The 16,816-nt window shown below is 43.3% G+C and overlaps 1 protein-coding gene across 13 annotated transcripts in view; it reads left to right on the top strand.

Annotated features, from left to right (window-relative positions):
• The window catches only part of arhgap23a (Rho GTPase activating protein 23a), a 501,306-nt gene that overhangs the window by 327,035 nt on the left and 157,455 nt on the right, over positions 1–16,816 (top strand). For all 13 annotated transcript variants that reach the window (XM_078529389.1, XM_078529391.1, XM_078529390.1 and 10 more), the window contains one exon: positions 7,033–7,125. In XM_078529389.1, coding sequence (XP_078385515.1) covers positions 7,033–7,125 — 93 coding nt within the window. The remainder of the gene's footprint in view (positions 1–7,032; positions 7,126–16,816) is intronic.

Below are 16,816 nucleotides of genomic sequence, written 5' to 3'. Positions count from 1 at the left end.
AGGGAGAAAGTAATAACGTCTAAATCAGAGTTACTGTGCATATATGTGAATGCACGGAGTGTGGTTTATAACGTTGGTGAGTTATAGGTGCAGATTGACATGTGGAAATATGATGTTGTGGCTATAGCAGAGACCTGGCTCAAAGAAGGGCAGGACTAGGTGTTAAATATTTCTGGATACAAGGTATTCAGGAAAAATAGAAAAGGAAGAAAAATGGGAGGAGAAGCAGTATTGATTAAGGAGAGCATTGCAGTGCTGGAAAGAGAGAGCGGGTATTCCAGAGGGGTCAAGGACACAATCTATTTGGCTAGAGCTAAGGAATAAAGATGGTGCAATTATATTACTTGGTGTAGCCTATAGGCCACCAATTAGCAGAGAGGATGTAGAGGAACAAATTTGAAAGGAAATTACAGAGAGCTGTAAGAATTATAGAGTAGTTATATTGGGGGACTTTAATTATCCAAATATAGATGGGAATAGTAATAGCATAAAGGGCAGAGTGGGGAAAGAGTTCCTAGAATGTATTCAAGAAAATTTTCTGCAGCAGTATGTTTCCAGTCCAATGAGAGAGGAGGCACTGCTGGACTTGGTTTTGAGGAATGAGGTGGGCCAAGTGGATCAAATATCGGTAGGAGAACATTTAAGGGTCAGTGATCATTGTATCGTAAAGTTTAGGTTGACTATGGAAAAGGACAAAAAACAATCGAGACTAAGAATAATTGACTGGGGGAAAGCCAACTTCAGTGGGGTAAGAATGGATCTATGCTGAATAAATTGGGTTCAGAGGTTGGCAGGAAAAATGGTAGCTGAACGATGGGCTACCTTCGAAGAAGAGATATTTCATTCAAAAGGTATATTCCCTCAAAGGGGAAAGCAGGGTAAACAAATCTAGAGCTCCCTGGATGACAAAAGAGATAGAGGTTAGGATGAAAAAGAAAAAGTGTGCTTACGAAGATGTCAAGTAGAAGATACATTTGATAACTAGGCTGAATATAAAAGATTCAGAGGGGAAGTGAAAAATCAAATAAGAGATGCAAAGAGAGAGTGTGAAAAGAGACTTGCAGCTAATGTAAAAGGGAATCCCAAAGTCTTCTGTAGACATATAAATAGTAAAAAGGTGGTAAATGGAGGAGTGGGGCTGATTAGGGACCAAAAAGGGGATTTATGCATGGAGACAATTGGGATAGCTGAATTATTAAATGAATACTTTGCATCTGTCTTTACCAAGAAAAAAGATGCTATCTGGATGACTGTGAAAGAGGAGGTAACAAATACACTAGAAGGATTTAAAATTGGTAAGGAGGAGGAATTGGATAGGCTGTCTGTACTAAAAGTTGATGAGGCACCAGGACTGGGTGAGATGTATCCAAGGATACAGAGGGAAGTGAGAGTGGAAATTGCAGAGGCACAGGCCATAATTTTCCAGTCTTCTTAGACTTGGGGTGGTGCCAAAGGACTGGAGAATTGCCAATGTTACACCCTCCTTCAAAAAAGGGTGTAAAGATAATCCTAGTAATTACAGACCAGTCAGTTTAACTTTGGTGGTGGCAAAACGTCTAGAAACAATTCGGGACAAAATTAATAGTCAAATTGACAAATGCGGGTTAATTACAGAAAACCAGCATGGATTGGTTGAGGGCAAAATTGTGTTTAACTAACTTCCTGTAGTTTTTTGAAGAGGTAACAGAGGGTTGATGAGGGAATGCTGTTGATGTGGTGTACATGGACTTCCAAAAGGCATTTGATACAATGTCGCACAACAGACTTGTGAGCAAATTATAGCTTGTGGAATAAAAGGGACAGTAGCAATATGGATATGAAATTGGCTGAGTGACAGGAAACAGAGGGTAGCAGTTAATCGACATTTTCGGACTGGGGGAAGGTTTGTAGTTGAGTGCCTTGGGTGTCAGTGTTGGGTCTCTTGCTCTTCCTGATATGTATATATTATAAAGACTTTGACCTTGGTGTACAGGGCACAATTTCAAAATTTGCAGCATGGTGAACTATGAGGAGGATAGTGAAGAACTAAAAAGTACATTGACAAGTTGGTGAAGTGGATGGACAAATGGTAGATGAAGTTCAATGCGGAGATGCATCTGTCCATGACAGCATTGGTAGGAGTGACCACCGCACAGTCATTGTGGCGACTAAGCCCTGCCTTCATAGTGAGGATACCCTCCACCGTGTTGTGTGGCACTACCACCGTGCTAAATGGGATAGATTTCGAACAGATCTAGCAACTCAAGACTGGGTATCCATGAAGCGCTGTGGGCTATCAGCAGCAGCAGAATTGTACTCAAACACAAACTGTAACCTCATGGCCCAGCATATTCCCCACTCTACCATTACCATCAAGCCAGGGGATCAGCGCTGGTTCAATGTAGAGTGCAGGAGGGCATGCCAGGAGTAGCACCAGGCATACCTAAAAATGAGGTGTCAACCTGGTGAAGCTACAGCACACGACTACTTGCATGCCAAACAGCATAAGCAGCAAGTGATAGACAGAGCTAAGTGACCCCACAACCAATGGATCAGATCTAGATCTAAACTCTGCAGTCCTGTCACACCCAGTTGTGAATGGTGGTGGACAATTAAACAACTCACTGGAGGAGGATGCTCCACAAATACCCCCCATCCTTAATGATTGGGGAGCCCAGCACGTCAGTGCAAAAGATAAGGCTGAAGCATTTGCTACAATCTTCAGCCAGAAGTGCCAAGTGGATGATCCATCTCGGCCTCCTCTGGAGGTCCCCAGCATCACAGATGTCAGTCTTCAGCCAATTTGATTCATTCTACGTAATATCAATAAATGGCTGAAGACGCTGGATACTGCAACGGCTATGGGCACTGACAAAATTCCGGCAATAGTACTGAAGACTTGTGCTCCAGAACTTGCTGCGTCTCTAGCTAAGCTGTTCCAGTGCAGCTACAAAACTGGCATCTACCTGGCTATGCGGAAAATTGCTCAGGTATGTCCTGTACACAAAGCAGGACAAATCCAGCCCGGCCACTTATCGCCCCATCAGCCTACTCTCGATCATCAGTAAAGTAATGGAAGAGGTCATCAAAAATTCTATAAAGCAGCACTTGCTTAGCAATAGCCTGCTGACTAATGCCCAGTTTGGGTTCCGCCAGGGTCACTCAACTCCTGACCTCATTATAGCCTTGGTTCAAACATGGACAAAAGAGCTGAACTCCCGAGGTGAGGTGAGAGTGACTGCCCTTGACATCAAGGCAGGATTTGACCGAGTGTGACATCAAAGAGCCCTAGCAAAACTGGAGTCAATGGGAATTGGGGAAAACTCTCCACTGGTTGAAGTCATACCTAGCACAAAGGAAGATGGTTGTGGTTGTTGGTCATATCAGCTCCAGGACATCACTGCAGGAGTTCCTCGGGGTAGTGTCCTAGGGTGAACCATCTTGAGCCGCTTCATCAATGACCTTCCTTCCACCATGAGGTCAGAAGTGGGGATATTGACTGATGATTGCACAATGTTCAGCACCATTCGCAACTCCTCAGATACTGAAGCAGTCCATGTCCAAATGCAGCAAGACCTGGACAATATCCAGGCTTGGGCTGACAAGTGGGAAGTAACATTCACGCCACACAAGTGTCAGGCAATGACCATCTCCAACAAGAGAGAATCCAACCATCGCGCCTTGATGTTCAATGGCATTACCATCACTGGATCCCTATTATCAACATCCTGGAAGTGACCATTGACCAGATTGAACTGGACTAGCCATATAAATACTGTGGCTACAAAAGCAGGTTAGAGACTAGGAATCCTGCGATGAGTAACTCACTTCTTGACTCTCCAAAACCTGCCCACGATCTCCAAGGCACAAGTCAGGAGTGTGATGGAATATTCCCCACTTGCCTGGATGAGTGTAGCTCCCACAACACTGAAGAAGCTTGACAACATCCAGGACAAAGCACCCTGCTTGATTGGCACCACATCCACAAACATTCACTCCCTCCACCACCGATGCACAGTAGCAGCAGTGTGTACCACCTTCGATGCCCCTCTTCGATAGCACCTTCCTAACCCACGACCACTACCATCTAGAAGGACAAGAGCAGCAGATAGATGGGAACACCACTACCTGGAAGTTCCCCTCCAAGTCACTCACCATCCTGACTTAGAAATATATCGCCGTTCCTTCACTGTCGCTGGCTCAAAATCCTGGAACTCCCTTCCTAATGGCACCGTGGGTGTACCTACACCACACGGACTGCAGCAGTTCAAGAAGGCAGTTCATCACCACCTTCTCAAGGGCATCTAGGGATGGGCACTTGAAGCCCACATTCCATGAATGAACAAAAAAAAATGCAAAGTGATTCATTTTGTTAGGAAGGACATAGAGAGACTATGTGAAATGTAGGTTACAACGCTCAAGTGGGTGCAGGAGCGGAGGGCCCTGGGTGTATATATGCATAAGTCATCGAAGGTGACAGGACAGGTTGAGACAGCAGTTAGTAAAGCATACAGTATCCTAGTCTTTATTAATAGGGGCATAGAGTACAAGAGCAAGGAGGCTATGTTGAACTTGCCTCAGCTGGAGTATAGTGTCTGGTCCTGGTTACCAGACCTTCGGAAAGATGTGAAGGCATTGGAAAGAGTGAAGAAAAGATTGATGAGAATGGTTCCAGGTGTTATGACCGAGCAGTTGGTAAAGCTGAGTAATTTTTTTAAAATCCCAGAGGGAAATGTCAGAACCAATAATTTTAAGTGTTATGTTTGAGATGCAACTCTAAATTCAGGAATCATACCACCAGTTCTTGAGAGGTTTTATATTAAGCTAAATGAAACATTTTATTAATTTACACAAGTTAAAACCATACACATGGCTACAAATTACAACGATCATAACTTTTAACAAATTCCCAAACTGATTTCCATTAAGGCAACAGCAACTCAAAGACTTAACCAGACACTAGGCAAAGCATTTTCACCTTACAAGTTCAAATTGAGGTTCTTTTCACTTTGGTTCCTGTGGAGACAGTTGGAGGCTTACAGCTGGTTTTGATCTCACATTGCCTCTGCTCTACACACACAAAGCTGCTGACGTTATACCTAGCACAGTCCATTGAATGTAAATTCTCATTGTATCACCAGCCTCTTCTAACAATAAAACCCCTTTCATTGTACCACCTTTATTAGCATTATAAACATATTGCTTGGTCTCTGCTTGCTAGGTGCCAGAATTCACCCCACTTCTTGAATGCTCTATTCAAAAAAAATGCAAATGCACTCTATCTCTCTTACATATCAAAACTAGTACACATCAAAATACCCAGACTAGCTAGCTTTAATCCAACTAAGACACACCCACAGATTAAACGTCTAATTTCAAAGAAAAATATTTTCCAATAATATTACATACATTAATGATACCAGGGATGAGGAACATCATTTTTTTAGCTATAAAGATAGGTTGGCGAAGTTGGGACTCTTTTCCTTGGAGAAGAGAAGGCTGAAAGGAGATTTGATAGAGGCATTCAAAATCATGAGGGACCTGGACAGAGTAGGTAGGGAGAAACTTTCCCACTCATGAAAGGAGCGAGGACGAGAGGTTGCAGATTGACATAAGAAGCAAAAGGGATATGAGGAAAAGCTTTTTCACACAGCGAGTGGTTAAGGTCTGGAATGCTCTGCCTGAGATTGTGGTGGAGGAACTGAGGCATTCAGAAGGGAATTAGACTGTTATTTGAAAAGGAAGAATATGCAGGACTATGGGGAGAAGCCAGGAGAATGGCACTAAGTGAATATTGCTCGTTTGGAGAGCTGGTGCAGACACGATGGGCCAATTTGCCACCTGCTGTGCTGTAACAATTCTGTGATTCTATGGAATTCTGTGATTCTGTGACATACACATGAGACGAAGGTAGAAGCTCAAATACCATGAAATAAATTTCAAAAATAATTCAAATTTAATTTAATAAACCTAGTGATTAATTATAATAGAGGTATCTAACAGCACTCTACAAATATAAAAATATTTTTCAGGACTACATCAGTTGTTCAGCAATTGTTAGATAGATCGCAATTAAAAACCCAGTTGGACTTTTGAACAGAGTGTAATTTTTTTATGGGGCTTGTAACAGTGATGTGAGAGCAGTAAAGGGAAAGATCTTTCCCCATTAACTGATTTCGCCAATTTTTGGCTTAGGGTTGGGGGTTGTGGAAGGTCTGCACAGCACAGCCTGTGGCGGAGCAGTGTGTGGCAGACTGCAACTTCAGGACTTCCACGTTAATCTGCCCATGCGCTAAATCCTGTCGTGCAGTCAGTTTCACAGCGGTAATGAGAGTGAAAGCAGGTTGTTCCCTGTCCAAAAGCTTCTGCAAACTCTGGGGCAACAGTTAACATATCGTCGAAATAATAATAAATATCACGTGACATGAGCAAAAGTTTTAAATCACCACAAATTGGAAATAAAGGACGATTGCTAGAAATAGAAGAAGCATGGAATATACATTTCCGCACAGATCTCGAAGGAATTTTCCTTCAATACACCTTCTCAACCTAGTATCACTCCACTAATTACTACCCACTACTTCCTCCTCCATAGTCAAAATCCTTATCCAAGACACAGGGCTTGTGGCACAAAGTGTGCCCACCCATATACAAAATATATTTCCTGCCATTTTTCTTGTTTGAACATTGGAAGAAAGGGCCATTTGCTATGCTCTGCATTCAAAATTTGATGAAGGAAACCTGTGCAGTCAGTCGTGGGGTGTAGCAGTGCAGAACCTCAGAGTATTGCCAAGGACAGACTTCTTGGATTCTACCTGTGCCACAGTAGTTCTGTCACCTGATTCTGACATGACCCTTCAGCAGAAAATGTGCAGTTGTCCCCATGTATTCTAATGACTCGAAGAATGGGAAAAATTCAGCCAGAATCAGAACACACCTCCATGGCAGATGAAAGTTAAGCAGAAGGTGCATTCCGGTTGAAAAATCACTTTTTTGTATGAAAAGTTTCCCTAATAGTATAACTTTACAAACTGATCTTGTTTTACTTCACAGGCCTTCAGAAAAGCCGAACAGAGCCTATGGATACCATCTTTGTTAAAAGTGTAAAGGAAGGGGGAGCAGCATATCAAGCTGGCCTTTGTACAGGTAATTATGAACTGCTAAGTCAAAGCGAATCTTTATCTCCACCCGTTAGTATTAAGCCAAAGTCAACAAAACGTGAGTGTTACTACTTTTACTTGACTAAGCTGACAAATTCTCAAATTCTAAGCATCATTGACTACATACAGAAAAGGTTTAACATTGACATTCCTATAATGCCATTTTTCTGAGGCTATGGATTCATTGTTGAAATACAATTATAACCACCCACTAGTATAACACCAAGTGGTTGTGTATGAGTCTTGACTTTGTGTTGATCACATGAGGTGAATCCAATCCTGTCCTAACCTGATGTCCACATGGGCACCCTTCAAACAATGGTCTAGACAGAGTAGATAGGGGGAAACTGTTCCCTTTGGCAGAAGGCTCGAAAACCAGAGGGCACTTACTTAAGGTGATTAGCAAAACAAGCAACAATGACTTGAGGGAAAACCTTTTCACGTAGTGAGTGGTTAGGATCTGGAATGCATTCCCTGAAAGTGTGGTTGAGGTTGATTCTATTGAGGCCTTCAAAATAGAATTGCATAATTACCTGAAGAGATAACATTTGCAGGGCTAAGGGGGAAAGGCGGGGAAGTGGGACTAGCTGAGTTACTCTTGCAGAGAGCTGACACAAATGCAATAGGCTGAATCACCTCCTTCTGTGCTGTAACCATCTATGATTCTATTCTAATAATGTGACCAAGAAAGACAGTGATTTCTTCCCCTTCACCCAGGGATGCAGAGACTAATTGTTTTGTTCCTTTAGCTATTCAGGCATTTCTGACATTTGGTGGCCATAATGTTTGTGTAACCCCTCTATTGCATTTGTATTAATGGCATCTTATGATATAAATATTTGTTTCACACCTTTGCAGTGATATGATCTTAATTCATTACTGTTTGACACAACCCATTTAAGTACTAAGCTTTTACATTTAAGATGGTTTAGTTTATCTGAATTAGTGTAGCCAGATATAGAACTGTATAATGAATATGGCATTTATCAAATTGTTTTATTGTGGGATCCTTTAAATGTACTTTACTTATATAAACCTGCATTTACTTCTGAAAATTCCCACCATATACTGTGAAGCTGCCTTTATTTTCAAAAGAACATACACTACAATATAAGGCTTTAAAAATGAAACTATATTACCCTGAAGAAACTTTTCATGTGGAATACCTAAAATAATGCTTTTATATTTTTCGTGGTTGTCCACACTTCCTTGCTTCTCCATTTTTGCCAGTTGGTTAATAGATTATCCCACTTGATACTGAAAAATATAGAAGATTATGCTTCTCTCTTTGTTGGACTAATACCAATGAACCAGTTATGCTTGGGTAAAACCACTGTGCCCAAGTCCGTCTTGGAATTTTTCTAGTGGCTTGGTTTTAAACAATAGAATTTGTGAATCAGTTCCTGTTAAAGGCTTGTGCAACAAGATAATATCAAAGATATTGCCAGTTGGTTAATAGATTATCCCACTTGATACTGAAAAATATAGAAGATTATGCTTCCTTTATGTTAAGATAGTTGTTCTTAGTTTGGGTTGGGTACGGAAGGGCTACAACTGATTTCAGTTCTCCTAGGCAATGGCAGCGATGGATTGGGGGTGGATGGGTGGTGGAGCAGGTGGTGGAGAACAATCAGCCAGAGTAGTTATCCAATGATCCTGGCTGGAAGTGTATATTAGATGAGGATCGAACTGTAGTTGTTATGTCTCCCACAGTCAAATAGCTTGCTCACATTCATTGAGCTTGTACATGAAGAATGATCACCTGTGACATGCTGTGGAAGGCTGGCAGTGCCCATGCTACTGTGCCCAGTAAATTAAAATATGTTAAGGAGAAGTGGAAAAAAAATGCTCTCTTTGAAGAACTGTGTATATGTACAGCTTTAGTGTGTTTTATTAAAATTGTCCAGCACTGTGTATGGAAAGAGAATGGATAGGTTTTTCTTCAGAGCTATCCAATCACATTGGCATGAGTCCCGAGTCCCACTGCTGAGTCTTGAATAGAGTAATTTTCTAAAACATTTTCAGCACAGAGCAGGAAGCCATGCACATGAGAGGAATATAAAAGTATTATAATCATTATTGCTTCTATTAAAACACATTATGCAAATGTCCATAAACAATGTGAGCATTGTTTTTTTTTCAAATGATAAAATGAGGGCTTCTACCTATCTGTGCATTGATTGAAGCAAATTTGATGGTAAATTGAACCTAATCTTGTACCGTCCATAGAGAAGATGCGTAGCATTGGGGTTCAGTGAAAGTGTTTTAACATGTATTAGAATTACTTCAGTCAAACTGTGGTTACGTGAAATTTCTGATAATGGATTGGACCCAGCAGGACTGATTTTAATATTGCTCTGTTGAAGTCTAGACTTTGGCTTAATGCTACCTTTGTAATGAGTTTTTTTTTTGGCCAATTACCAAAGAACACATGTGGTGAGGTTTTATTGTACCTAATGTACACTAAAATGATGGTGAAATAAATTGCGAGAGTGAAGATGTGCTCCATCTGTCTAGCTAAGATTCCTGTCAGTGGACTTGGTTGTAATATTGTTTACAATGTGCAAATAAATTAGTTTTTTAAAATATATTGAAACAGCAGCTATTTGGGATTGTCTCTCTTTGTTGGACTAATACCAATGAACCAGTTATGCTTGGGTAAAACCACTGTGCCCAAGTCCGTCTTGGAATTTTTCTAGTGGCTTGGTTTTAAACAATAGAATTTGTGAATCAGTTCCTGTTAAAGGCTTGTGCAACAAGATAATATCAAAGATAGATTATTATTTAGTCTGTCTTGAACTTTAGAGGCTGAATTTTTGGGCACTATTGAGAGTAGGAGCACAGGTGGATAGGGCCCAAAAATACTGGCGTAGGCCAGATTGCAGAACTTGATGGTGCAGAGGGATTTTCATGTCCTGGTACATGAATCACGAAAAGTTAGTATGCAGGAACAGCAAATGATTAGGAAGACAAATGGAATGTTGGCATTTATTGCAAGAGGAATGGAATATAAAAGTAGGGAAATTTTATTGCAGCTGTACAGGCTTTGGTGAGATCATATCTGGAATACTGTGTGCAGTTTTGGTCTCCTTGTTTGAAAAAAGATATAATTGCATTAGAAACAGTACAGAGAAGGTTCACTCAACTCATTCCTAGGATGAGGGGCTTTTTTTATGGAGAAATGTTAAATAGGTTGCACCTATACCCATGGAGTTTAGAAGAATGAGAGGTGATCTTATTGAAACATAAGATCCTGAGAGAATTTGAGTCATAGAGGTCTACAGCACAGAAAAAGGCCCTTCGGCCCATCGAGTCTGCGCCGGTCAAATAAGTACCTAACTATTCTAATCCCATTTTCAAGCACTAGGCCCATAGCCTTGTATGCCATGGCATCAGAAGTGCACATCCAAATACTTCTTAAATGTTATGAGGGTTTTTGTCTCGACCACCCTTTTAGGCAGTGAGTTCCAGATTCCCGCCACCCTCTGGGTGAAAAAATTCTTCCTCACATCCCCTATATACCTCCTGCCTCTTACCTTAAATCTATGCCCCCTGGTTATTGATCCCTCCACCAAGGGGAAAAGTTCCTTCCTGTCTATCCTATCTATGCCCCTCATAATTTTATACACCTCAATCATGTTTCCTCTTAATCTCCTCTGCTCCAGGGAAAATAACCCCAGTCTATTCAATCTCTCCTGATAACTGAAACTCTCCAGCCCAAGCGACATCCTGGTAAATCTCCTCTGCACTCTCTCTAGTGCAATCACATCCTTCCTATAATGTGTATTCCAGAACTGCACGCAATACTCTAGCGGTGGCCTAACCAGCATTTTATACAGTTCCGGCATAACCTCCCTGCTCTTATATTCTATGCCTCGGCTAATAAAGGCAAGTATCCCATATGCCTTCTTAACCACCTTATCTACCTGTCCCGCTACCTTAAGGGACTGGTGAACATGCACACCAAGGTCCCTCTGATCCTCGGTACTTCCCAGGGTCCTATCATTCATCGCGTATTCCTGTGCCTTGTTTGTCCTGCCCAAGTGCATCACCTCACACTTATCCGGATTAAATTCCATTTGCCACCGATCAGCCCAGCTGACCAGCCTGTCCACATCCTCCTCACTATTTACTGCCCCGCCAATTTTCGTGTCATCCGCGAACTTATTGATCAACCTTCTCACATTCAAGTCTAAATTGTTTATATATACCACAAACAGCAAGCCCAACACCGATCCCTGTGGAATCCCACTGGACACAGGCATCCAGTCACAAAAACACCACTCAACCATCACCCTCTGCTTCCTGCCACTTAACCAATTCTGGATCCAATTTACCAAATTGCCTCCCTTTTTCTCTTTATCCAATCCTGTATATCCCTCGACATCTACGGTTCCCTGGATTTGTTGGTCCCACCCTTTGTCTTTACTGGAATATGTTGGCCCTGTACTCTCCCTATTTCCTTCTTGAATGAGTCCCACTACTCTGACGTGGATTCGCCTAAAAGTAGCTGCTCTCAGTCCACTCTGGCCAAACCATGTCTGATCTTATTAAAATTGGCCTTCCTCCAATTTAGAATTCTAATTTCTGACCCATCTTTGTCCTTTTCCAGAACAACCTTGAATCTAATGGAGCTATGATCACTATCTGCAAAATGCTCCCCCACTGATAACTCTACCACTTGCCCGGCTTCATTTCCTAAAATTAAGTCCAGGACCTCTCTTGTAGGACCTTCTATGTATTGGCTTAAAAAGCTCTCCGAGATGCATTTTAAGAATTCCGCTCCCTCTAAACCCATTACACTATGACTAACATAGTTAATGTTGGGGAAGTTGAAATCTCCCACTATTACTACTCTATTATTTTTACAATTCTCTGAAATTTGCCTACATATCTGCTCTTCTATTTCTCTCTGACTGTTTGGGGGCCTGTAGTACACTCCCACCAATGTGATTGCTCTTTTTTTGTTTTTCAGTTCTACCCATATGGCTTCATTTGAGGAGCCTTCTAAGATGTCATCCCTCCTTACTGCCGTAATTCATTCCTTGATCAATATTGCGATAACCCCTCCTCTTTTACCTCCTTCCCTGTCTTGCCTGAAGATGCTATATCCTCGAATATTGAGCTGCCAATCCTGCCGCTCTCTCAACCATGTCTCTGTGACAGCAATTACATCATACTTCCATGTGTTAATTTGTGTCTTCAACTCATCTGCCTTATTTGTCAGACTCCTTGCATTAAAATAAATACCATCCAACCTTGCCAAGCTCCCTTGTGCCTTAACTGACCTATAATTTCTATGCCTTCCAGATTCACTTGCTCTCTCTTCTAATTTTGGCTGTGCATCTCCTCCTGCTGAACCTCCTGTCAGGATCCCATCCCCCTGCCAAGTTAGTTTAAACCCTCCCCAACAGCACTAGCAAACCTCCCTGCAAGGACGTTGGTCCCAGGTTCAGGTGCAACTTGTCCGCCTTGTACAGGTCCCACTACCCCCAGAAATGGTCCCAATGTCCCAGAAATCTAAAGCCCTCCCTCCTGCACCATCTCACCAGCCGCGCATTCATCTGGACTAACCTCCTATTTCTATACTTACTAGCACGTGGCACCGGAAGTAATCCAGAGATTACTACCTTTGAGGTCCTGTTTTTTAATCTGTTTCCTAGCTCCCTAAATTCTGCTTGCAGAACCACATCCCTCTTCCTACCTAGGTCGTTGGTACCAATATGTAGCACAATCTCTGTCTGTTTGTCCTCCCCCTTTAGAATGCCCTGCAGCCATTCAGTGTCACCCTTGACCCTGACACCAGGGAGGCAGCATACCATCCTGGAGTCACATCCACGGCTGCAGAAAAGCCTGTCTGTTCCCTTTACTATTGAGTCTCCTACCACTATTGCTCTTCCCCTCTTTTTCCTCCCCGCCCTGTGCTGCTGAGCCACTCAGTGCCATGAGCGTGGCTGCACTCCCCAGAGGAACTGTCACTCTTGGGCGTTGTCCAACACAGAAAAATGGTTCTTGAGCGAGATGTACCCTGGGAACTTCCTGACTACTTGTCTGACACCTTTCTTCTGACTGGTCACCCATTCCCTCTCTGTCTGCCCTTCCGTAAGCTGTGGGGTGACCACATCTAAAAACGTGCTATTCACAAAACTCTCAGCCTTGCGGATGCACCTCAGTGCCTCCAACTGCAGTTCAAGCTCCAAAACTTGGAGCTCAAGTAGCTGCAACTGGTGGCACTTCCTGCACACGTGGTCGGTCAGAGTGCAAGGAGCATCTATGACTTCCCACATGTTGCAGGCGGTACATAACACGGGACTGAGCTGCCCTGCCATGCCTCTAGTTGAAAAAAAAACCTTTAAGTTAAATACAGTAAAAAAAAGTTAAATTATTTATGTACTTGAAATAAAAATTAGAACTCTTACCTTTCCTTAGCTTAATCTATTTTAAACTGGAGAAAAACACTTACCCACTACTCACCAATCAGCTCTCACCTTTGTGTTGATGTCACTTTTTGAAGTGACTGCTTCACCGCGATACTGACTACAGGAAGCTCTTCCCAGACTGCTTCACCGTGGTGCTGACTGCAGGACGCTCTTCCCAGACTGCTTCACTGTGGTACTGACTGCAGGATACTCTACCCAGCTGATAGGGTAGATACCGCGAAGATGTTTCTACTTGTGGGAGAGACTAGAACTGGGAGGGCATAGTTTCAGATTAAGAGGCCTACCGTTTAAGATGGAGATGAGAAATTTTTTCTCTCAAAGGGTTATTAATATGTGGAATTCTCTTCCCCGGAAAGCAGTGTATAGAGGGGGGCCCAGGAGGCAAAGCAACCAAGGACAAGCTGGCAACTTGCTGAATACAAGGAAGGCACCATCAGGCCATGGGTGCACAAGTCTCAGATTTTGGCCCCAGTGGCGATGATGGGTAGCACTTTCTGCAGAAAGGGCAGAGCCCTGGACATCAGGAGGGCAGGGGCAGAAGCAAGAGGCAGGAAGGACACAGAGTCAAATCCTATACAAAGGATCTGCTGCCAAGGAAGGAGCTACCTGGTGATGACCGAAACCCAGTGCAGCAGGAGACTGTGAATCTCCTAACATCTGTGCCCTTGATGCTGAGTACCTCACAGCACCCATTGCCATGCCCTGCCAGTAGCTGTTAAAGTTACTATGGCCTTGAACTTCACTTTTGGTTCCTTCCAAGGATCAGCTGTGCACTTTGATATCTCTCAAGCACTGCATACCATACGTCTCCACCTAAAAGTTACACTGCAGCAATTTGTTAAGCTTCCATCAACAGCACCTTCCAAATCTGTGACATCTACCACCCAGAAGGACAAAGGTAGCAATCACATGGAAACACCACCACCTGCAAGTACCCCTCCAAGCCACATACCATCTTCGCTTGGCTATATCATCATTCCTTCACTAGGGCAAAATCCTGGCTCTCCCTCCCCAATAGCATTGTGGGTTAGCCACACCACTTAGACTGCAGTGGTTCAAAAAAGCAGCTCTCCACTACCTTCTCAAGGGCATCTACGTGAGGGCAACAAATGCTGATCTTGCCAGGGGTGCTAATACACCATGAACAAATTTTTAAAAAATCACTGAAGCTGTATATGACAGAGCTTTACAACATAGTAATTTCATGACATTTGAAGCCTCTTAAGCACAGAAGGTATTGGGTTTTGCTGCAATTGCTGGGTTTCTACGGGGCATCATGGAATGCACCTGAGGCACCTAGTGGCAGGCAGGTCAGATTCATCCACAGTAAAGACTTCCACCCTCTCAACGTTCACAACAAGAGCTCCCTTCATGCGTGCACTCACTTTCTTGGCAGCTGCAGTGACTCCTTAATCCATGGTAGTCCAAGCTGCCGCAGATTTCTATTTCAGCGACCCCACCCTTCCTTCGGCCCCTCCCCCCCACCCCAATGTCTGTGAATGTATCCCAGGGGACATGGGATATCCTTGAAGAGATGGCTCCTCACCTCTATAGGAGAGCCTCAGACAGAGGCAGCACACCTGCTCACTAAGACAACCACTGAGCAGGCCATCGAGCTTCTCAGAATGCAATACTGGTTAAGGTGGTGTCCTCCAAAGCATTACTGGAGGAAATGGATATTGTGGTGGCCTTCTGCATCCTGTATAACATAGCCCTCTAGAGAGATGTTGGCCTTGAGAACAGTGAGCCCTTGGAATGGGTTAGCTCATCTTGCTAGAGAGAAGCAGGCAGATTGGGCACTATACATGACACTTCTCAGATTGCAAGCATCCCTATGGTGCAGGATGCCATCGACTGTGCACACATCACTTTTTGAGTGCCACGTGTCAGCTCTGCTCTATGCTGGAACCAACAGAAATTCCACTGTTGCTCAGCTGGCGTGTGTCCTTAGGTAGAGAATCATGCAGGCCAATGTCCGGCACCCTGACTGCAGTCACGGTGTCTTCATTCCACAGCAGTCTGCTGTGTCGGTGCATTTGAACCAACATGGAAAAGCAAAGCGTGGCTACAGAGCAACAAGGGCTGTCTGCTGACCATGTGACTAATGACTCTGATGCGCACATGTGCAACATCTTTACAATGAAAACCATTCTGCCATAAGAAATGTGATAGAGCATTCCATTGGCATGATGAAACAACACTTCTACTGCCTGGACCACTCTGGCGGAATTCTGCAGTACTCAGCAGAGCAGGTGTCAAGATTTGTAGCGGTCTACTGCGTGCTGCACAATCTCACCATGAGGTGACTGTCCTTGCCACCAGCTATACAGCATGGAGCTGAGGAGCATGAGAAAGAGGAAGGGAGGAGACAACCCCGACAGACCCCTTCAAGCTAGACTGTCAATGAAGAACTCATCCAAGTGTGATACCAATAACCACAACCCCAATTTTCCATTAACCAGCAGTCCCACACCACCTCCTAAGCATCATTAAGCATCAGAGCATCCACTTGACCATAATGCAAAAATAAAAGCTACAATATAAAGACTCCAAGCCAAATTTATAATGAAATAATTACATTTTGCATACAAAGGTAATCTAATCAGCCTTGTGGATTCCATTAGGTCCTGTTTTCTGTGTGCCTTTGCCTGCCCTTGTCCCCATACGCAGTGCTACCTCAATGGCTGCAGCATGGATGGCTGAAGGCTGCTAACTTTTAGTGGTGCAGGCTGCAGATGGCCTTAGAGGACAACCTCCAGCAGCTCTGGGTCTAACTGACCTGGTCGTGGTTGGCACCATCTTGGTATTGGAGGCATTAGCTTCCTGGCTGATGGGCAACTGAAAGGGCACTGGCACTGTGGCAGTAGTTGTTGGACAAACGCTGTCTTCCTCAGAGAGGACAGCAGGTTTGTGCTCCATGAAGGCTGGAATCATTGAAATGAGCAGGCAACATTAAGTTGGGATGCTGCCTGCGTTGCAGTCAGTGGGCGTGGATAAATTGTGTATCACAATACCCTTGCCTGATGGATAAGCGAATAATGGATGTAAAGCACTTGTCCTTAATTTCTGTGTATGCATTTCAGTGGTTCTGGTGTTTCAGAGTTGTGCTATTTTTGTTTTTTTAAGTTATCACATTTGATTTTCCTTGGCATCTGTAATTTACAAACATATGAACATACAAATCAGGAGCAGGAGTAGGCCACTCCCCCTCAAGCCTGCTCCACCATTCAATAACAT

Source organism: Cetorhinus maximus, chromosome 25 (assembly GCF_964194155.1).
Source record: "Cetorhinus maximus chromosome 25, sCetMax3.hap1.1, whole genome shotgun sequence".
Taxonomy (NCBI): Eukaryota; Metazoa; Chordata; class Chondrichthyes; order Lamniformes; family Cetorhinidae; genus Cetorhinus; species Cetorhinus maximus.
This window is presented reverse-complemented; position numbering and strand designations above follow the sequence as displayed.